Here is a 22,744-nt window from a genome sequence, read left to right as displayed (position 1 = left end):
TTTTTTTTTAACAATATTTATTTCCATTTATTTAAAACACATATAATATATAATTAAATTATAAAAAATAATATTACACATTATTGATTATATCGTATCATATATTTAATGATTATCACAACAGATTACAAGATTAGGTAAGTTTTGGAGTAGGGAATTTGAAATGATGATAAGTAAATCTGAGCATTTGACTATTATCAGAATGGGGGGGACATTCAACTATGAATTATACTGGTCCCGAACTTTTATAAAAAAAAACTTTGAAGACTTTTATTAAATCATGAATTGTACAAAACTTCAAAAGCAGTTCTTTTGGATAAAAGTTTAGTTTTAGGTATCGCAATATGTTTAGAAAGATTTAAATTATGCGAAAAGTAGTTTCATAAAATCATTTCAAACTCTCCACTATTTAAGAAAAATCATCTTATAATACAAATTATACAATTAAAATCATTAAATATGATTTGGTTTTTTTGTTAAATATTTAATAGCAAAAGAAATTATTAATTTTAAAAGGATTCTTTATTAACAATTATAAAAATATAAAAATTTTTAAATTCATGAAAAATCCTGAAGGAACAAAATTACAAAATCTGACAATTCAAGATAAATTTTTATATACATAAATTTTTATATTTATAGAAATTCAATATATTATGAAAATCTACAAATTTAACAACCTTTTCATTAAAATCTAAATATCTTATATAAAAAATGTTTAACAATATTTATTATAGCTGTCTATAAATTCTTCAAACTGTTTTATCAAAAAAGCAAATTTAATACTAATATTTATTTCTTGTTTTAAGTTATTTTTTCTTGAAATTTTTAGCTTAATAATTTTACATATGTCTTTAATTTTATTCCAAATGTCTGTTGTACTATTAATAATGTCTGCAGTTTTATTCCAAATGACTGTAGTTTTGTTCAAAGTGTCTGAAGCACTATTCAAAATGTCTGTAGTATTGTTCCAAATGTCTGCAAGTATTTACTTTACTTATCCTTTCTGCACATAAGTTTGCGCAGAATTATTCTCGCGGCATTCCTGTACTCACTGTTGAATATATTGTAGATTATTGGGTTCAGCGCTGAATTTGAGTAGGCCAGCCACTAATTTAAACAAAACACACATTAGATTTTGTTTATCACGGTAGATACAAGTTTTCAGTAGTTTATTACTATAAGAGCTTTTAATTAAAATCTTTCCCGAATTAAAAAAAGGTTTAAAAGAATACTTGAAAGCAAGGACTTTCAACAATTGGTAAAGGTTTGATTCCCCCTTTCATTTTTTTTTTATAATTTTACATTTTATTCTATTTCCCTTCAAGGAAAGGTTTCTTTAATAGTTATTTCTCGCATCGTATTATAAACGGCACCTCGGGGCTAAAAAACTAGTTTTAATCTTATGATTGTACATTTTTATATTCGTAGAAAGCTGGATATAATACGATGCTAGACATAGTGTTTTCGTATGGATGAGAACCGGTTCCTATCCACCGGATTCGAATGAATACGAGGAATAATTTTATCCACTTTCAAGTAATTTTCCTTCTTTGTCTTTTCTAATATCAACTTTGAAATAAAGTTTGTTAACATTCTAATTTATATGAAAAGGAAAAACTAAAATTATATTATTTATATTAAATATTGTATTACAAATTAATGCTTATAATTCATGACAATTAAGACGTTATTATATTGTCTTCATAATGTGATTGTAAACAGTGTAGCTATTCTATTACTGTAGTTTGTCCATACGTCCATCTAAAGAATATATTTATAACTGTATGTTCCATTTTTTTTGGAAATTTTAAGTAAGAAAATATTTATTTCAGAAAGATAATCTAAACACATTTATAATAAATGTCTGAACTCTTTTTTTTCTTTATGTTAATTATATATATAAATTAATAGAAGATTTCAACATCCATAAAGATAAAATTATCTTGTTATTGCAGCGCTTGTTATGGACATAATGTTCCTATTCTCTTATAGAATTGTTTCTAAGTCTGCAGACGTAAATAATCCCTTTGGAGCTTTTTATTACTTTACTTTTCTATTACAAGAATAATTTATAACAATTTACACGAGAAAAAATCAAGGAAAAGAGTTTTTTATAATAGATTTATTAACCTTCATGGCCAATAAAACTCAATAATCTGTCAAATCTAAAAGAAATTGAATTTTTTGTTTGTTTATGCTTAGTCACACATGCTTAAAGCCCTTAAAACGAACAAAATGTGAACTACACCTTTTTGGTCAAATTGTTCTACACATTTTAAAAAATTGGTCCCTATGTTTTTGGTTCCTTTTATTAAATTTGATTGGTTAGCAAACTAGAATTATGGAATAAACATAGATGTATATTCCTTTGTCTCATCCTTTGAGAATTTTGCTTTGTTACTGACTTTTTTGGGAAATTACACAAACTGATTCACCCTCCCCATCCTCATTTTTAAAAATGTGAAAATTAGGGGGATAAGTAGTTTTTTGTTACATTATTTTTGATACTTTGTTGTTCTGCAGGGTTAGGGATAGGGCACTACAGTGTTAGACCCACAGCAGGGCTAGGCATTTTTTCCCCTAAAAATATGGGTGGGTGGGGGGTATCAGGGCTCTACACGCTTTTTGTGTGAAAGCAACTACTATTTGCCTACACCATATGAGGTTAATGTTGTACTGTTGACTTATCCTACTTATCCAGCATACTACAATGTAATTTTATACTTAAACAAGGATAACAACATTTGTAAAAGCATGGCTTAACAAAATAAGTTGTCCAAACGAGCGATGAACATTACAGACTTTTAGCATTTATAGAATTATACATTGTGCCTCTTCGTCCTAGGAATCAACCAAGTAGAATCAAGGTTTATCTTTATATGTTTAACAGTAAACGTGAATTACAAAGTAGCTCACATTTTTTAAAATGAATGTTTTATCTTGTCGATAAAGCACTTAAATACTTTTAACTTTATCTTATATTTTCCATCCATTATATTTTCACAACAAAGTTGGTTTTAATAACACTTTTTGAGTGTTTTTAAGCAGGAATCCAAAGGGATAAGACAATGGCCGATACATTGATGTATATCGCCAATGAAAATACATGAAATACCATTTCTGTAGATTACAAATAGCGATAGAAACGGTAGAACACATAGATTAAGAAACCAACTATTCAAAATTCATAAAAGTCCGCAAAGTTTTAAGCCAACGAATAAGAAGGGGTTATTATAAAACTTTTGGGACTATTGCAATAAACAGCCCAATGCCCCTCCTTCCCTGTATACATATAATTATATGCTACTATATAAAGTAGTAAGATGCTTTTTGTTTGTACATTAAGATCTGGCTAATCGAACTATTTGAGTTCTCCACTTTAGATATAGTTTAGGCTATTCTATTTAAAAATTAGAATTTAATGATGGTCTATTTTTTGCCAAAGTCCTTCCCCTTTAAGTACAGATACCTTAGATGCTAGGGGCGCAGCCACTAGCCACAGGTAGGTTTACCCTTTGTGAGAAAGGTATGCTGACATAAATGTATCATTTTTAAAAATAAAAAAAGATTTAATAGACTTTTTTCTGTATCTCTTCAAATAAAAATGATTTCAAAGAAAATTGTTTATAAAACGAAAACTTGAAGTTTGATTAAATACTTCTTCTTTTGTTTGTTTTTTCTTAATTTGTTGGAAATAACCCATGGGACATTTGAAATAAATTTGAGTCTATTTGAGCAGATATCTTTTAAAGTTAATTATTGTCTTACTTTTAATGCCTTATTGAAAGAAGAGTCATCTAATTATTCGTAGTTTTTATCTTTAGAAAAGCATTAGGGTAGTATAAGGCTCATTTTTTTGCCCTCCACTTCTAAAGAAAAATCTCCTAGGGTCTAGGGGCTAATCTACTTTATCATATCCGGCTTATATCAATGTCCCCACTATCAAATATATTTCCGTGATCCAGTAGTCTATCAACGTCATTCACTAATTATTTAAGATTAAAGGTACAAGTACAAGTACAAGTTTTAATCCTTTCAGTTTGTTTTTGTTGTTGTTTTTAAATTAGAAAAATATTAAATCCTAAAATCTAAAATCGCACGTTAAAAGTCTATGAAAGTATTATTATTATTTAAACTGTTTCCTGATTACAAAAAAATGTACATGAATATTGGAAAAATATGTATATTGTATAGAAATATTTTTGAGAAGGAATAGATACCTAAATATTTTATTTTATATAAATTATTGATATACCACAATAGTTGAGTAACTTTTACCAGGAAAGTTATGTGATCTTTAGGGACAAATGTATTGGATATTTAAAGAAAAATTTCAAAATATAAATTTTTGTACCTTATTGAAGCAAAATTGATGTACATACTCAATGATGATGATCAAAATTACCCTTCTTTAAATTAAAACTACTGGTTAAAAAGTTTGGACACAAATTTAGTTAAAGTACCTAATGTTTTTAACTTACAAGTATGCAAACGTGTTAATTTTTGTTTTTAAGATTTAATGTGTGTTTTTGCCTGTAGAAATATTAGAACATTTTTGCTTGGGATGGCACATGTTGAACAATTCAGAATCACTAAACAATTTATTCTATTAATAATAGTTATAAAAGTTTGGATTAAGAAAATGAGAATATTGTGTACATAAAGTAAATGAAATAAAGAGAAGAAGGAAATGAAGGGAAAAGAGAGAAAGAAAGATAGGAAGAGAAAGAGAGCGATAGAAAGAGAAAGAGGGATGGATAAAAAGAGACAGGAATAGATTGATAGAGAGATATATTAAGAAATTTCGTAGAAACAATAGACTTTGTAATTTTTTATGAACGGACGGTCAGACATCCGCCAGTTATAGAGTAGCTGCGCTTCTAGCCAAGGTTAATTTGTACCTAGAAAGCATGTCCAGAAAGGTAGGTAACAGCAGATGAAACATCCAACAACAAGCACCATCACAACCAAAAGGCGTCGCTCTCTGCACAAAATAAATCCGTTAGGTAATGTTTTGTCAAGGTATGTGATTCAGCCAATTAATTCCATTTGAAAATTAAATATTTTGTTGGCGTAGAGTTGGCGTAAAACAGTTTATTTATGTAGCTAAAGAGAAGTGGGTAAGACGGGGAGTAATAACGGAAGAGGGTTGTGGGGAAATTTTTCACTTAGAATTGTTTTTCTAGATCACAATCTCTAGTCTCTGATGTTTTGTGTTTGTGTTTACTTAACGTTTATAATATGCCTTGAAACCAGCGAATAATACACTTGTTAATAATTCTGTGGGTACAATGAACAGTCTAATCCCCCCCCCCCCCCTTCTATGTATAAAATTTGTACTGATTACCTGGCTAGGGCGGTTGAAATAGCCCTCTCTCCCGTAGCTGGGTTGGCCGGGTTACGGCGACTACTTATCTTGGTCTCAACATTTGTAGCTATCTGGGTTTCCTCTCCTACAGAATAATAAAGAGTTAAAATCAGGAATCTTAATCTGAATCTTGAATAATAAAAGTATATATCCAATGATGATCAACAAAATTATCCCTTCTATGCAACAAAAATATCCTTTGTTCATTGCTAGTTCAAGGCAAAAAATAATCAAGATTAAAAAGAAAAAGCAAAAGGATTTAAGCCTATGTATGATAGAGAATGTTAGTGTGGGTAGCAGTAAAGATTACAGTCAAGCGTCCCCATTCTTTCTGAATAATTAAACTAATATATTTTGTAAAAATAATAATTCTTTTTGATTGGCAGATAGATTTGAAAATCAGATTGTTTTTAATTGAATCAAAAAAATACAATGAATATATAAAACGCGGAAACAAAATGGAAAAATACTTTTCGTGTTATTTAATTAACGCAAAATCTTAATCAATAGATTTTAATAAAAATATCTTTTCATCCCAAAAAACTTCCAGTTAATTAAAAAATGTTTCTTTGACATTTTTCTCTATTAGAAATCTTCATATACAGAGGGGGTCATTTTTTTATTGTCATTGGAGATGTACATCAATTTATCGTCTATTTATTTATCCAAATACGACAAAAATTTAAAATAGCAATTTGTTCAATGACATATTTTATGTTTTTATAAAAGTTAGTGATCTTAAAAAAAAATTTATATTAATTAAATTTAAATAATTTGTTAAATCAATAAAACTAAATGCCATTAATACTCCCCTCCCTGACCTAACTATAATAAAGACAAACATGTTGTCATGCAATCTTGACTAGTTAGTAATCAATATATTAAGGGATAAGACAATTAAAGATAAATTCATTTACACACATCCCCAATGACGATAGACAAAATTACTCCATCTAAAGATTAAAACTTATGGTTAAAAAGTTTGGGTACTACTAGTTGGGAATCAAACAATCAAATGTCGATAAAAGTACAAATAAAATGGTTATAAAACTTTGGGTACCAATGTAATTTAAAGACCAATTGTCTCTTTCTCCTTGATATAAAGACATTTACATCTTGTAAAAAAAGCATAAAATAATCATCCTAACAACTCACGCAATCTCGTTAAAAAAAAAACTAATTTCATCCTTAAAATTTAAATAATGTAGATATTGGTTTCTAATAATAAAATATCGACAGAAAAATCTTTTTCGCATTGAAAAAAAAGCTAACACGGTTCATTATGAGCCTTAAAAAGTGCCTTAGCCTTAGCCTTTTGATGAAACTAAACAGGACAAAAACAACGCCTCCGTGAAAATGTAAATCATAAAATAAATCCTTACCATGTGAGGTGGGATCTTCCTGCTGAATTGTCGTAGTGATTGTACCAGCTGCATTACAGACCACCTAAAATATTTGGCGCATTTTTTAATTGTGCTGAATTATATAGTAACAATCGGCTGAGCATTTAGTTTCTAGTTGATCAGTATTGAAATGGATAGGGAAGATTAGGAAAAAAGCCTAAAACCATCCAAAGACTTATATCTTATACATATCTCTATATATATCTCTAAAACCAATAAAGAACCTTTGTGAGGCTCCCTTATAAAGGAAAACTCAATCAGTTCAGTAGTTATTAAAATCTTAAGCTTCATTAAAAAAACTTACTACTTTTTATAAAAGGATTCTTTATATTGTCTCTAAAAACATATTTAATCCGAAAATTGATCTAATTCATCAGAAATTTCTAAATGTCTCTGATAAAGAGTTTTGCCTGTTTATAAACCATGACATTCTCTGTGTTTAAAGGTTGAACATATTCTTTTTTTAATTCATATGATAGCCTTGGACTAAGGAAACCCTAACTACTAGGCTAGCCTTAGAAATTTTATGTCAACAACAAGCCATGAGGTTAGGTTATCATCAGTGCAATTGACAACGGACAAACATTCATTGTAGAAAAGTTGTGAAATTTTTTAAAAGATATTACACTTAATATGTTATAACTTTTTATCTAATTGTTAATTTTTCTCAAATTTCATTGATATTAATTAATTGATCTCAAACGGATGTAAAGAACGTCATTGATTTCATAGAAATTATCAATTTGTATAATGATTTGTAAAATCTAAAAAAATATATATAAAGTGATTTTATAAGTAAATATAATGGAAAGAAAAAAAATATTTCTTTTGTATATTTCTTTGACTGTTTTTGGTTTAATAATTCTGAGCTTTCTATTTTAATGGATATCATCCTTGATTTAAATTGCTTAATTTCTTTACCCAATAAGTAAAAGGTGAATTGAACAGTAAAACTTCAATGATTCAGAGAGAGAGGGGGGACAATGGGCTGTTAATTACACTAGTCCCCAAGGTTTTATAATAAGGTTTCCATATTAGTTGGCTAAACAACTTTGAAAACTTTGAATGAATTTTTATTGGTTGGTTTATTAAGTTAAGGTTTGAAACATTTCAATCAATAATTTTAGCCTACAGCAGGGATAATTTTGTTTATCATTATTGGAGACGTACATCAACTTATCGGCCATTGTCTTATCTCTTTAGATCCCTGTAAATGTTAACAATGAATATGGAACTTCTAGATGATTAATTTCCTAATTGGACTTATAATAACAATCTGATCACAATATTGGTTAGAAAGTGTACACATTTTTGTTTGATTCTATTATTTAAACAGAAACGTAGTAATTTTCTGTACAAAATTTGAATGACAATTACAACCAAAAATCAATTATAGATAAAATTATGAAAGTTTTAAATAAACAAAAAAGTTTTATTACAAAAACATTAAGACTCTATTTAAAAACATGAGAAATTCAATCAAATGTACAGTATACATATTATAAGTTTAATTAATTCTGTTAAGTTTGATGTAAAATCTTCTTTGAAATGTTTATTAATTGTATGGCATGCCTTTTATTTTACTTTATTGTTTATGGTTTAAATAAACAGTGTACTATATCCCTTTATTATTCCTTTATATCTTTGTCAAAACTAGCTATCTTTAAAAGTTAAAAAAGTGCATAACATATAGATAGACTAACCAACAAAAATACTTTTCAATAGTTTTATGTATGAGAATAAATTCTATACTTACATGACAGCTTCTTATTCTACTTGAAAGGCGTTCCTTGAATGTTCTAAAATATATTTTTAATCAACAAGGATGACAACACTAAAAGAAAAGTTTAAGTGCAAAGAAAAGTATCTAAATTCATCTAACAACAATGGATATATCATTACTTGGATCTTACACCAGACTTTCATGTTCTCTAATAAATTTAAAATATCGATTTTTCATTCAATCCCCTCCAACGCTATCCACTTCTCTCCTACTGGATAAACAAACTGGCCAATAAACGATTTCCATGAAATATCAAGCTTAATTGGCGACAATTTTCCCCCTGTTATAATATCCACGTATATTCTACATCCCTTGTGAATACTAAATTCATCTAACCATTGTCAGAAAATGTGCACAAGTTTTAAAAGTACATAGGCAAATAAACAATAAAACGCTCTACCAAAAGTGGAATAAACATTGTGTTTTAAAAGTATCTTTCGTTTGGTAATTTTAGTACATAAACAATAATTACACAATATATGTTGTACAAAATCGGACAGTGAATTATCCTGTGATCCAACAAAATACTTACGTGAATATCTTGATGTAAAGAAGAGATAGAACGACCAGTGGAATAAGAAAACAGACAGCAATCAAATAATTGGCCAGCCACGTTTTATCCTCAATCTAGAAAATTATGTTTGTTGGGCATATTGGTATAGGAACAACATTTTGAAAGTTAAGCGATCCCCCCCCCCCCCTCTAACTTCATAGCTGCGAAATTTATTCTGGGAGGGAGGGGACATTGGACTATAAATCATTATTAGGGTGGGTCGATTTGCAAGCTTTTTGGAATTTTCACATTACATTTTTGAAATGCTGATTACGAATCAGAAAACCGTTTTAAAAAATATTGATTCAGTCTGAACTGATCTTCAAAAAACCTACCAAAATAAACAGTTTTGACTAAATCAGCTGTTTTAGGTACTTAATTCGATCTATTTGAACTAGGATCAATATTTTTCAAAATAGTTTTTAGATTCGTAATTTTGATATGCAACATGCCTGTGTTTGAAGGAATTATAATTTTCGGTTTTATAAGGAGGCGGGCAAATTTTATACCCACCTCGCGCCCGTTGTTTCACAGGGCTTTATATTGGCCCAGTAACCCTAGCCAATGTGTAGTAATATGAAATTCCAAAATCGACCCACCCTAATCATTATATGTCGTACCTAACCCAAAAATTTATAACTACGATATCTCAGTGATGATAGAGGTAAAATTTTCAATTGCAGAAAGAGTAATTTTATTTATCATCATTATGGGATGAATATCAACAAATCGTCCATTGTCTTATTACTCCATTTACTAAACCTATACTAACATATGATTATGAAGCTTCATAATTCTGGCCGCCCCTTTAAATTTGAAGGTTCTTGTCAAATATTTATATAAGCTGTGTATCTTTTTATATAATTCTAATCTTTAATTACTTTGCTGGAATTACTTTATCATTTTTAATTTCTGTACACAATTTTGTAGATTTTCCATGAAAACAAATATTAAATTTCCCAAATAAAACTGAACAATTTTCTCAATTTTTATAAAAGTTTTACTAAAATTTAAAGTAAACTTCTTTAAACTTTATGACAAGTTTTGAAAATTTACCTATCATTCTATAAATTTAATAGAAGCTAATCGATAATTCACCTTGTCTATATGTTCGTCCGTCTGTCAGTCCGTCCTTAACGCTAGTGGGGGAAATTTATTTCCTCGGATTCTTATTAAGATAGACTGTACTTTTGTAAAGAACCCCATTACCAAAGGACAGCGTACTAGGTCCGTTGGTCATGCTACAAAAGACAAAAAAATGTATTTGATATTTATGTATTTTTTTATTATTTATCATATCCTTCTCTTTTCTGTTTTTTTTTCTACCTTTCTTTTTAAGACCCATGAACAGCTTTATAATTATCTTTGTCCATTTCTCCATCAATTTTGGGCTACATTTCTCATGTACTTCTTATGGATGTTGTCATACTTGTTTTTATACTGTCAAACAATTTGAAAATTTCGAAGTTTTTAAGGTTGTTGTAGTTTGATATGTTAAAATAAATGGAGACCATCTCCTCACCAGCTAAAGATTAATTTTCTGCTTAAAATTTTTCTTTCTTGACAACATTTACAGTATAAAATCGTTGTTTTGATAGACAAAAGATTATAAATATTGGCTTGACAAAGTTTGATTTTAATTATTCAAAACGTCGTTTGGCCGAAAATAAACGTTTGACATATTACTTATAGAAGTTTTTCTGCTACTCTGTCAGGTGGATTACTTACCATAAAGCCACAGGTGGCGAAGTTATTTGATAGTTTGAGCATGGGTAAGCACGCCACTACGCCGACTAACCAACATACAACCACCTAAAAAAAAGGTTGAAGATTTGCCTCATTTCACATATGGATCCCCAAAAAAGCATATCTTTAGGTATTAGGTAAAGGTTAGAAGATCTCCGTAGGGATAGTACCCCTTATGTGTAGGCCCCTGCAGGGCCTACACATATGCTATTATTCAAAATGAACAAGATATATAACATATCAAATATAATCGATTTATATCTTGTAATGTTTGTTTGTTTAAAATAACTTTACTTACCCTTTTAACAGAAATGATTATACTGGTTGTCACGCTGTATGTGAAAGGACGTCTGACTGCTTCAAATCTAAAGGAAAAAAATAGGTGATCCGCGGATAATTGCTAACATGTCGGCTTACTGTCATGTAGGTGGCGGGTGGCCTTCTTATACCGCTTAAAATGGTGTGCGAGTATGATCTGTATGTTTAGCCATTTGGCAGCTAGCAGCCTTTAAAATTCATAGATTTTTGGCAATATTTGTTACCAGCAATATTTTACTGTGAACTGCAGTAGATCCAAAAAAATGTCTCATACATTGCTGCGCTAGTTTTGTTTCTGGTTTTGATTAAAAATAAGAGCAAAGAAATGAAAGAGAAGTAATTATAAAACTGATTGATTAATCCTTAAGAACGTGATTGACGAACATTAATTAACAATCAGGAAAAAAATCATCCGTTGTAAAAAACTTATTTCAACTTTTCTTGCAAAGCTACTCTATGATTCGAAAAGTCTGTCCGTCTGTATGTCTGAAAATATTAAGATAGACTGCAGATTTTCGTGAAGCTTTTCTCTGCAAATAAGCCTTGATTATATGATTTACTTTTTTCGTTGGTCTGTCGATCTTGCTAGAAAATATTTTATGATTTTATATTTTCTATAATTTTATGATCACTAAACATTTACCCGTTAACTCACTTTGTCCGTTTGTCCATTAATGATTAGTATGAATATTAGATGTTTCATATATCCTAGCTATTTTTTTAGAATGACTGATATTTTTTTTTCTAAATCACTTTGCCTAATCGAAATAGGACTCATTTAGATTAGAAAATCACCAAAGAGCTAATTGACTGTTTCAACATTCAATATTTACAAAACTTAGACCATCAGGACGTTTCTAAATCTGTTGAAAAGGAGAAAAATGATACTATTTTTTCTTCTAATGCCTTATTCTTTAATCATAATATAAGATTTAATTTTAATTTGTACTGAGACCTAATCTGGTGTACATATACATATAGTATGAAAGGTTAATTTAGTATGGCTTCTGTTTGAGTTAATATACTAATTATTTTTTGCATTAAATGATATAAGGAAAATAATCATGTACTATAAAATTAATTTGAATTTTCCGTAGCGGTTTCCCTCAAATTGTCTAGTCAAGCACAAATATAATATTGAATTTATTTAAAATAAGAGAGATGTGTTAGTATTTTTGTGTTAGTGTATAACTTTAGGTTAGGTTACATTGGGTGGAGGGGTAACCATGCAGGGTTAGGACACCCTCACACAGAAAAAAAATACTAATAATATTATCAATTATTCTCAATTGGTTTGAAAAACAGCGGCGGGGAGGGGGGGGGGGGCGGGGGTCATTACTCGTCAAGCACTTTAAGGAAAACCACTGTTATATTTTGCATATAATATCATTAAAAATATCATGTACTACATATTGTATTAAGTTGCAAAACATAAATGAAAATCATTGAATTTAAGATATAAGACAAAAGACGATAAATTGGTGTACATCCCCAATAATCATTAACAAAATTACTCCTGCTAGTTTGGAACCAATCAAAAGTTTTTAATAAAAGTTATTAAGCTGCCGAGTTAGATAGAGTAATTATACAACTTTGGAAACAAGTATAATTTAGAGTCTATTGTCCACTCCCTCTCTGTTTCAAATACAATTTTATGACAATACCTGTCTATAGCAATGTTGATCAAATTAAAAATGGAGATTGTTGATAAAAGCAGATCCATAAACAGCCAAGCCTATAAAAAAATTAGATTAAATATCAAAATTTCTCTTACAACTTGAAATCTTTAAAATTTAAATTATTAATTAACTGAAAAAAGCTTTATTGTAGCAGAATAATACTTTAATGTTTCTTAACCATTAAAGTTTGCTCGCTTGTTGTTGCTGCACCTCTAAGTATCTATGGATCTAATTGTCGTTGAAAAAAAGTAAAAAAAAATCATACCTTACAAAACTCGTCTGACATAGGCCACCTAAAAAATACAATGATTAAATCTAAATAAAATCGATATTATTTTTATCAAAGGCCTCATTAGGCACTTGAGGGAATGAAGGGGAAATCAACCCGGACCATCTATACTATCAATTTTAGTTTGAAGAAGATTTTTTTTGTTTTTTATTCATGGGGAATGATTTTTTTTATTGGCGATGTCGCTTAAAAGGGTTGAGTTATCCCCCACGACAGTATTCTGGATCTATAAGTGCCTGCAATATAAAGAAGAACCATATCAGTTAGGAAGTTAGACCCTTCGATACAAAGACATTCGGATATACTGTTACTTTTATTTTAAGATTAAATTGTCTTTTTTCATTTGTAGAACTCTAACTCTAAATATCTATTAGAGACAGTTATTGTTGTTGCTAATACCCTTGTAAGGATTCTTTTAAAGTTGCATAAATATATTGGTTTTTAATCATTTCCGCAAAATGTATATCACCTTAAAGGGTGTGCATAAAATGCACCCTTTAATTATAAACTATGTAACCAATAGTTAGACGATTTTTATCTTTTACTCGCAAGTTGCATTTTCCACCCACAACCTCACATTTTTCAACATAGCTACTAAAATACAAACAGCACAAAGGTGTTATTTATATTTCCAAAAACTAGAGCTTAGAACAGTTGTAACGTTTTATGTGTAATCTTTTGCCATTACAATAAGCTGTGCAATTTTTGTACATATCCCTTTTAATAAATTTGTTATTTTGTCTTTTAGCAAATATAAAATAATTACATATACAACTGGTCGCACACCAAACATATTATGTGTATAATATATGTGTATTATATTCTCAAATTCGGCAGGAATAGAACAATAAAAGAGATCTTCGGGTATACTCCCTTTTGTGGCAACGCCCCTTAAGGGGCGTTTCTTCCTATTTCCCTGCGTGGCCAATTGTCTAACCCTGCAGGGTAATCATCTAACCCAATATAACCTAACCTAAAATAATCTATCAAAAGCCATTTTCAAAATATGACGAATCACTCCTTAAGGGGCGTTGCCACGAAAGAGACTATACCTGGATCTTCTATTAAGATTCATCCAATCTATGTTTTTGTAATATGTTATTTATTTTCAATTCCCCACTTCCCTGGCTATTATAGATTATAGATAAGCTAATATTATTGCACAATACACTTAAAAGATGTTCTCATAACCGAGAAAAAAATATAATAGAAAAAGTTAGAGGCTATAAAAAAGAAATAATAAAAGTGAGAAAAAATAAGGGGCCATAACTAAGCAATTATCATTAGTTACCGTTGTACAGACGTACATACCTACCCCAGTTATGGAGTAGATACGCTTCTAAAAGAAATATATTATTCAAATATACTAATACTCATGCTCTTAAAATGTTATGTTACAAAGTAGGTTAATTTTATTAGGCAGGCACATATTTTTATATATATTTTGATTTAATAATCTTGTGACAAAATATGTTTATTTTAAGGAAAACTTTATGTATATATTAAAAACTATATTTTTGTAGCAAAGCTAATTTTGGTTTTGTGTAAGTCCGCTCGTCTCTCAGTCAAAGATATCATTCTTGTTTGATTACAACGACTGAAAAAATACATGGAGAAATTGAAGATGCTGATACCTTATGTTATAATAGCAGCTACGCCCCTAGAGGCCTCTAGGAGAACTTGAGGAGGTGGGAGTTGAATTGGAAAACCTATTTTCATTTATTTGAAATCAGTACCTATAAACCTTACAAGGATCGATGAGAAGCTACCATGTACAGGAGAACCTTGTCGGTTCAGTGGTTAGCGAGATCCTTCGGTACAATCACACAAACTTCCAGTTACTTTATTATAAGGATTTCTGCGCTGATTATGGACAAAATTATCTTTGTTACTTAGAAATTTATATTATAGAAATAATTAGGTACATAGAAATATATCTTGGCCATTATTACAATTATATAGAATTGATATCAATTAATATAGCTATTCAGAAAATACATTTTCGAAAAGGATGAAAACATCCATAAAAGCGAAGCTCTGAAACGGTAGGACAAGCGGACATTAACACTTGTAAAGTGTCTGAACTAAATAATAAGGATATAAATGTATAAAAGTCAAACGAAACAAAATTGTAAGTAAATCTGCTGGAAAACTGCTGGAATACAGGATATTGTTTAAGGATATACTTACATTTTTAGGATTTTATTATAGTGATGCTTTGCTTATAACTATGTGCTTTGTTGTCCTAGGAATCAGTTATTTAAAAATCAGACCAATCGGATAATTTTATCACATAAAAATTTGATGTTGAAAAAGGTAAAAAACAACATGTTTAAAATGGACGTACGGACTTTCTTGTAACGATTATAGGGTTGCTTTGCTTTCTAACTTGTCCCTAACTCATATAGGAATCATCATGCAAAGTTTGAAATCGATAGGACAATTCTAACTTGCCTAAATTAACGAAAAGAGCTATCCGTTATGTACGGACGGACGTCCTGGCCGACCCTAATTATAGAAAAGATTCGCTTTTAAAAAGGTAATAGTTTATTTTTATAAAAATCACGAAACCTTCCTTAAAATTAGTGTATTTATTCTAAAATGTTAAAAAAAGAAAAGGCCGTTTTTTATTAAATGCTCTTTATCAAAGATATGTCCAACAATGCAATGGTTAGCCATTACTACCAATCTATGCAATACATAACAAAATGCGTTTGATTATCAAAATTTCGTTCATGGTTTTTTCTGCTAAAAAAGTTTTAAAAAAATACTTACATATTTAGATACGTCTTCATGATAGCAAACGGTAGAACCAAAATGCCTAAAAAATATATAAATAAAAATCTAAAATTTTAAATAAAAGGATTAAAACAATGATATACATTACACAAAGTCTTTTATTTCAACAACAAAAAATATTTTCTTATAGTTAACCTAAAATAGATATAAAATCAAAAAGTTTCAATAGACTGAAAGTTTTCATAGAATATAACAAAAAACTTTTTAAAAATATGGATACTTTTTTTACGTTCATTCGTTTTCAAAAATATGAATGTTTTGTTTAAAACATTTTTTGAAAACCCTTTTTTTGAGAAAACTGTTTGAAACAACACCAAGCCGTACAAAAAGAAATGAGAAATAAGAAAAGCAGCTATTTAGCAGTCAAAAAGCATTCTCACATAAACGACCCCTTAAATAGTGGATGTAAATATTCTTTTTTCTCCCTGAGGTAGTCATTTTTTTTCCCTGGTATCATTTTTATCCCCGAGGTAGTAATTTTTTCCCCTGAGCATGGCAACCGGTGAACAGAATCTCAGTTCTGCACCACAAGCCTCACACGACTGAAGTTCCCATGATTTTAGAATTTTTATTAATTACTAAAAGAAATCATAATTACCTCAGGGGAAAAATGACTACCTCGGGGTAAAAAATAAAAATCAAAAACCAAAATTAAACCACATTTTAGCATAAAAATGAGTTTTTGTTTAAATGAGAATGAGTTAAATAGAAAAATTAGACTCCTATAATATCAGCAGCCTTTGACGGACATTTAAGGCTAATTTTGGGGCTACAGAATAGCTTCTCTACTAAAAATTAATACAAAAGCTACCTAAGGCTAAATCTGACACACTGAGCGAGACAATGTGGATGTTTGCTGGTATGTGCAGGTTTGGATTCAGCCAGTAACAAAACAGGATCAGCAAGTTACCTACTACCTAAAATAATATATAAAGGTTTTTAAAAAGGCCAGAATAGTTATGGACAGCTTTCCGTAGGTATTTAAATGAAAAATTATAAGATCAAAACCAGTTTTGTTATTACTATTGAACCGAAGGCATGGACTAACATAACTGGTATTAATTTTAAGATTTTCATTTTAATGCTGATGAAAAATTGTCTGTAATACGATGCTATACATGAATTTTCAGTATAGCTGAGAACTGGTTCTAACTCAGCGGATATTAATCGGTTTCGAAGCCATACTGGAAAAAGGCTCTTTGATGTCGATAATATGTCATCCGTTACTACTATAATTTTTTTTATCTATTGTCGATGTAATCTATATGAAAAGACTAGAGTTGGCTCGATATAATTATCTCCCTATTGGCTAGTTTTCTATATGCATATCTATTTCTCAATAAATCTATTTTCCTCACCCGGCATTACTATCTAAAAGAAAGTAAATATTTAATAATCTAAATGATTTTAAAAAGATTTTTTAAATTATATTTTTTTCTTTACATTACCATCACCAAAGGGTTAATAATGATGATTACAATTTTAGTTTAATATTTGAACACACAAAGTGTCGCCACAATCGAATTCTTTTAAAATAGAGTTTTCTTAAATTTATTATATTATAAATCTAAATTTTCTTTTTTATGATTAGAAATTAAATACATTGATATAAGGTAAATAGCAACATGAAATTAAAAAAAGGAATTTATTTTTAATAAAGTAAAATAATGGGTCTTATCGTTCTGGGCAATGAGAGTTTATTATGGATTATTTGAGCACTATGAGTTTTAAACAAATATTCCTTGGAAAACTTGAGCTCGTTTATAGACATTTATTTCCTATATAGATCTGACATGGATCTTGAAGCAATATAGCAGGCCGTTTTGTACATGTTAAAAATTGGAAGATTTCATTAAATAAAAGTAATCGCAAATATACTTAGTAAATAATATTAAGATAATATTAATCAATTTACATCCCCAATTATTAAACTATGTTTCCCTTCTGTAGATTAACATTACTGTTTCAAACGTTTGGACACTTTTATATTTGAACCATCCAATCACAATCCAATGAGGGTGAAAGTTTTTTTATATTCCTTTAATTATCCTATATCCTTGGCAAAGAACGTAAAATATCGCTGTGACATAACTTCCACAAAATATCATATCCGTTTTGTATTTATTATTCGCAAAATGACATCAAATTAATAAGTAAGAGTGGGTAATTTATTAGGAGAATGAGTTAAAAATAGGGAATAGGCAATTTTTGCTGATTTGCGTTTTTGGTGATTCTCATGTGATTCATGTGCGTAAGGGATTGAACACCAAAAAATAATTCTAAGAATCAATTGTATGTTGAAAGCCCATGTGGATACAACACAATGGTTTCTAATCAACGTTCTATCCAATAAAATAAATACGATTAAGGAAAGTGTAAGTCAAATAATGATAAGTATTTTACGTACATTAAAGTAAGTACCCTCCCACCATGAGATCATAATATTCTAGCCTTTCTTGGGGGGGGGGGTCTAACCCTGCGGGGCCGATTACCTAACTATGAGGGCAATCACCTAACCTAATCTAAAAAAAACCTATCAAAGGCTACTTGAAAACACGACGAAACGCCCCTTATGAGACGATGTCACGAAAGGGACTGTACCCCAAAATTCTTTTTTGTTTGACGGATTATAGTGTCTGATGTACCATCTACTAGGGTAATAAATGTATTATAAAATTATGTTCTACTTACTGTGACTACATTAACACAAATGAGAAAAGCCAAAAAAATCCACAGACCAATTCCCTGCTCCTCGTCACTACAAAATTATAATTAATTATTAAAGCGCAGCGATGAAAATACATGTAGCGGGACAAAGCGTCTCAGCCATGTGACTTGTCCTAAAAATGAGGGAGATGAAAGGAGAAGTGGGAAAGAAAACCCCTAAAAAGAGATGGATAATCACTTATTTTTATGACGTCACATGGCTGATTTTTGAGACACTTTGTCCCGCTACAAATACATAGATTTCAACAGAAATAAAATAATTATTAAGACTTAACATCCAGCTAAACAGCATTAGACTGAAGAGGGTGCCATGTTCACCGAAATATATTTCTAAATAAATCTATGGAACTAGACAAAACGCTCTATGTTCTGCATCTTTTAAATTGTTAAATAGTTTTTAGGGCAACATAGACTCTCTTTAAAAGCTGCATCTTTATTACAGATCATCAAAATTTGGTATTTTGTATAAAATGATCAAAATGACATCTATCTATAAGTAGCGAAGCAAATGGGCAAAGTAGTGTATAGATAGATTATAGAGCAGGTGTTCAGGGGTCACAAAAAAGGGAAGAAATGAAGAAAGTAAAAAAGGATATGAAAAATAATAGAAAATCACGAAACATTATAAAAAAATATCTTTTGTGGTATGATTGACAGATTGACGGACCAAATAAGTTGTATTATGTTACTCAACAAAAAAAATCAGCATCTATTTATAATAGCAACAGAGAAAATTACAATTTTCGTATATCGCCACGGACTTATTGATAGACGGAGGACATTATACAAAGATAATTATAGAGCAGCATCGCCACTAGAAAATATATCAAAGAATGACGTGGAGTAAAATATGATTTTATTATCATTGTTGTGATGGTACAACGCGGTTTTCGTTGGAAAAAGAAGCAACATTGTAATTGTATTCAACATATTTGGAGTGTTTCTCAGGGATCTAAAGGGATAAGACAATGCCAAATTGATCTGCATCTCCAATGATATTATACAAAATTTTCCTTTCTTTGGATTATAGTTAGTGGTTGAAACGTTTGAACACTAAACTTGTCGAATTAATGAATTGATGAAAACTCAATATACCTAGTGTACAAAGTTGTTGAAAACATTATTATAATACTTTGGGGACCAGTGTAATAAACAGCTCAATGTCCCCTTCCTCCCGGAGTGTGTGTTCTTTCAGGGATTTAGGTATAGGTATACGCATTTGTCACAGTGCTGCATTTTTCAGGCTGTCTGTAAACCAAAACAAAGAGGGAGAGGCCATTGGGCTGTGAATCACACTGGTACCCAAAGCTTTATAACTATGTTATCCTATTTAACAGCTACAGGTTTTTGGGGGGAGCTTATATTGAATTTTGATCGGTTGGTCCTTATTAGTATGTATAGTATATCAATTGCATTGTCTTATCCCTTAAAATTATATAAAATTCAGGTATCATAAGGGATAAGTTAATGAATGATAAATTGATGTGTATCCCCGATAATAAAATGATTCTTAGTGTGCTATAAAATAAACAATTTTTGGACATTGTTAATAAAAATTTATTTAATTTACCAAAGGTCCAAGAATGAGAGAACGTACTTTTAAAACTGTAGGTATTAGTGAAATATACAGTTCTATGTCCCATCCCACTCGCTAGTGTTCGAACCTATCACCTTCATGGTAGACAATTTTTTGTTCATTTGATAATTTCTTTAGCCCTGATTCTTAAAAGAATTATTCAAATCCACAAATCCTTTGAAACTTTTTTCTTATCTTTTTAGGTTATGTATGTAAATTTTAAATGGGGAAAAAAGATTTTAATATTAAACAGCGGAGTTTGATAACATTTAAATGTGACATTCAAATATTATGATTATTGACAGGAGCAAATTTGCTAATATGGACCTCATTTGTTGGTCATTTTGTTCATCCAGTTGGAGGGGAGGGGATGGGGTAAAGGGGGAGGGAGCATGTGGGTATCGTTATTTTAGCCAGATGCGAGCATCACTTTGCCAGAGTACATGAAAATCTGGTGCAACATCCAATTAATAATATATAAATATTCAACACATTAAATATCGCATTACCGATCAAAATCAATAAAACAACTCAAAAATTGTAATTTACCTATCTTCTTTACCCCCCCCCCCCTCCCCCCCCCCCTCCCCCTCCCAAACAAAGTTGAATATTTAAAAATATTACAATGAAGCGGATGTGAACCCAAAAGTTGCATGATCAAAACAAATTTAATAAAAAAAAGTTTTATAGGATTATATATTTGATATTTTTTTCGAAAAAAAATATTCTTTTTAATTAAAATATATATTGAATAAAGGATTCTTTTATCGACAAAATAAGATACAGATAAAAAAGTAATCATATCTAAATTCTAATTTATGATTTTTCAACGCAAATAAAGCATTTAACTTAACATAGTAGACCCTCCACTTTCCATTTATCCTTGCAAAGTAAAGACAAAAGTTGGACGTTAGTCATTTTTTCTTAATAGTTACAAACTCTCCCTTGAACCATAATACGACACTATGCATGATTTTTAAGTTGAGAACCGGTTCTAATCAAGCGGATATCAAATCGGTTTCGAAGCCTTACTGGAAATATTGTACTTACTGAGGATAGGATTCAAAATAATCTTCTTGTGTATAATTCACTACACCAGTTCTGTTTAACAAGTTCTGATAAAAAAATCTTTAATTTATTTTAATGACTTTCTTATTAAGACAATTGAAACTAAGCCTCTGGATAAAAACGATTCTGAACCGTGATTAAAAGTCTTGTATCGTATGGTTTTATATAAATTATCCACAAATAAGAAAATAAAAAGATGATCCTTTTCATATTGACCAGTACCATTTTTTTTAAATTTTCTAATCAACAGACAATTTATTATTGAAATATTTAGTAGAAAAATAACAAATCTTTTTTTATATATTTCTTTAATTATAAAAAAAATCTTCAAAGAAAGGTATGGTATTGGTATAATAAGCATTTTATTGGTAATATTGAATATTGGAATTGTCCATAATAAAGAATATCCAAAGAATATGTATAAAATTATACAAAAAAAATGTCGAGGGAAATTCATTGCATTTAAACCACATTTTTAGAAGAAAGTAACATTTTACTGCTTGTTTTGGGATAAGTTAGATTAAGTAAAGGTTAAAAGAGCCCTGGGGGGGGGGGGTGAGAGCTCTACGCAGAGGCAAGAAATGATTGATAAATAAGGCTCGATGGTCTACAAATTAGTGAAAGAACCAAAAACTTTTCTGTCTGAAAATCATTTTTTATAAAAAAAGTTTTTTTTAGACAAAATATCCCTTACCTGTACAATTTCCAATAATATTTAAATTTTATATTCTGCTGCTGGTTAATGGATATAGAATACGTGGATATTGTGACAGGGGAAAAGTCTTCAATTTAGGTATGCTATCAATCAATCAAGTCCCAAAAAAACGAAAAATCAAACCTCTTGAGGCAAAGTCCCTGGAGGCTACGGGCGAAGTCGCTGGTCTATTAAATAGAAACTAAATTATTGAGTAACCTTATCATTAATACCATCCGGCATTTGTTCACAAATCTGAATAATTCTCTGGCAATATTTATATTTATATTATAATGTTCCTCCAAATTTAAATGCTTGATTGAATTTTAGTATGCTAATACAGTCCTCAGATATTGGTCAATACATTCCTCCAAGGTCAGGGAAGGGGATTGGGTAAAGACATAGGGGAAGGATGGGGGTATCGTTATATTAGCCAGCTGGGATAAACATTGTATCAGGGTATGCGAGAATGTCTCACAATATCCACATATTCTATTTTATTGCTATTATAGTGAATGTTCAGCTATATAATTTTAGAGCGAAGCAACTCTTTAAACCAGGAATATGTCTTCCAAAATAAAATGTAAAGATTCCTCGGTTATGACAGAACTGGTTGTTGTGGCAGCGGTGGTTGTTGACAAGAGACCTTCACCGCCGATGGCTGATGCGACGGTAGACGCAACGGCGGACGCGGCTACGCCAAACTCTGGAAACGGCGGAGCTACTCGCATTTTTTGG

General features: G+C 30.0%; 1 protein-coding gene across 1 annotated transcript; it reads right to left on the bottom strand.

The window, feature by feature from the left end:
* LOC145325452 (putative G-protein coupled receptor No18) lies at positions 1 to 22,744 on the bottom strand. Its single transcript, XM_080168438.1, has 16 exons — positions 22,602 to 22,744; positions 21,295 to 21,361; positions 18,633 to 18,699; positions 16,753 to 16,858; positions 15,918 to 15,963; positions 13,119 to 13,146; positions 12,839 to 12,909; positions 11,155 to 11,221; positions 10,839 to 10,922; positions 9,090 to 9,184; positions 8,531 to 8,573; positions 6,754 to 6,817; positions 5,351 to 5,456; positions 4,905 to 4,987; positions 4,537 to 4,595; positions 1 to 1,110 (listed from the first exon to the last, which is right to left on the bottom strand). The coding sequence occupies exons 1-16, from the start codon at positions 22,735 to 22,737 to the stop codon at positions 994 to 996; spliced, it is 1,239 nt and encodes a 412-aa protein (XP_080024564.1). The 5' UTR covers positions 22,738 to 22,744; the 3' UTR covers positions 1 to 993.

Source organism: Acartia tonsa, chromosome 8, assembly GCF_053477335.1.
Source record: "Acartia tonsa isolate MP-2025a chromosome 8, ASM5347733v1, whole genome shotgun sequence".
Classification (NCBI taxonomy): Eukaryota; Metazoa; Arthropoda; class Copepoda; order Calanoida; family Acartiidae; genus Acartia; species Acartia tonsa.
Note: the sequence above shows the minus strand (reverse complement) of the source record. Positions and strands in the feature narration are given on the sequence as shown.

What these genes read in the sequence shown, in the direction of transcription:
- LOC145325452 (XM_080168438.1), bottom strand. Translation starts at nt 22,737, where the DNA reads ATGCGAGTAGCTCCGCCGTTTCCAGAGTTTGGCGTAGCCGCGTCCGCC. An exon ending in GTAGAATAAGAAGCTGTCAT is followed by an intron (nt 6,818 to 8,530) that starts GTAAGTATAGAA and finishes CAAATATTTTAG; the next exon opens with GTGGTCTGTAATGCAGCTGG. An exon ending in TTTCTGGACATGCTTTCTAG is followed by an intron (nt 4,596 to 4,904) that starts GTACAAATTAAC and finishes TAAATTGTTTAG; the next exon opens with TGATTCTGAATTGTTCAACA.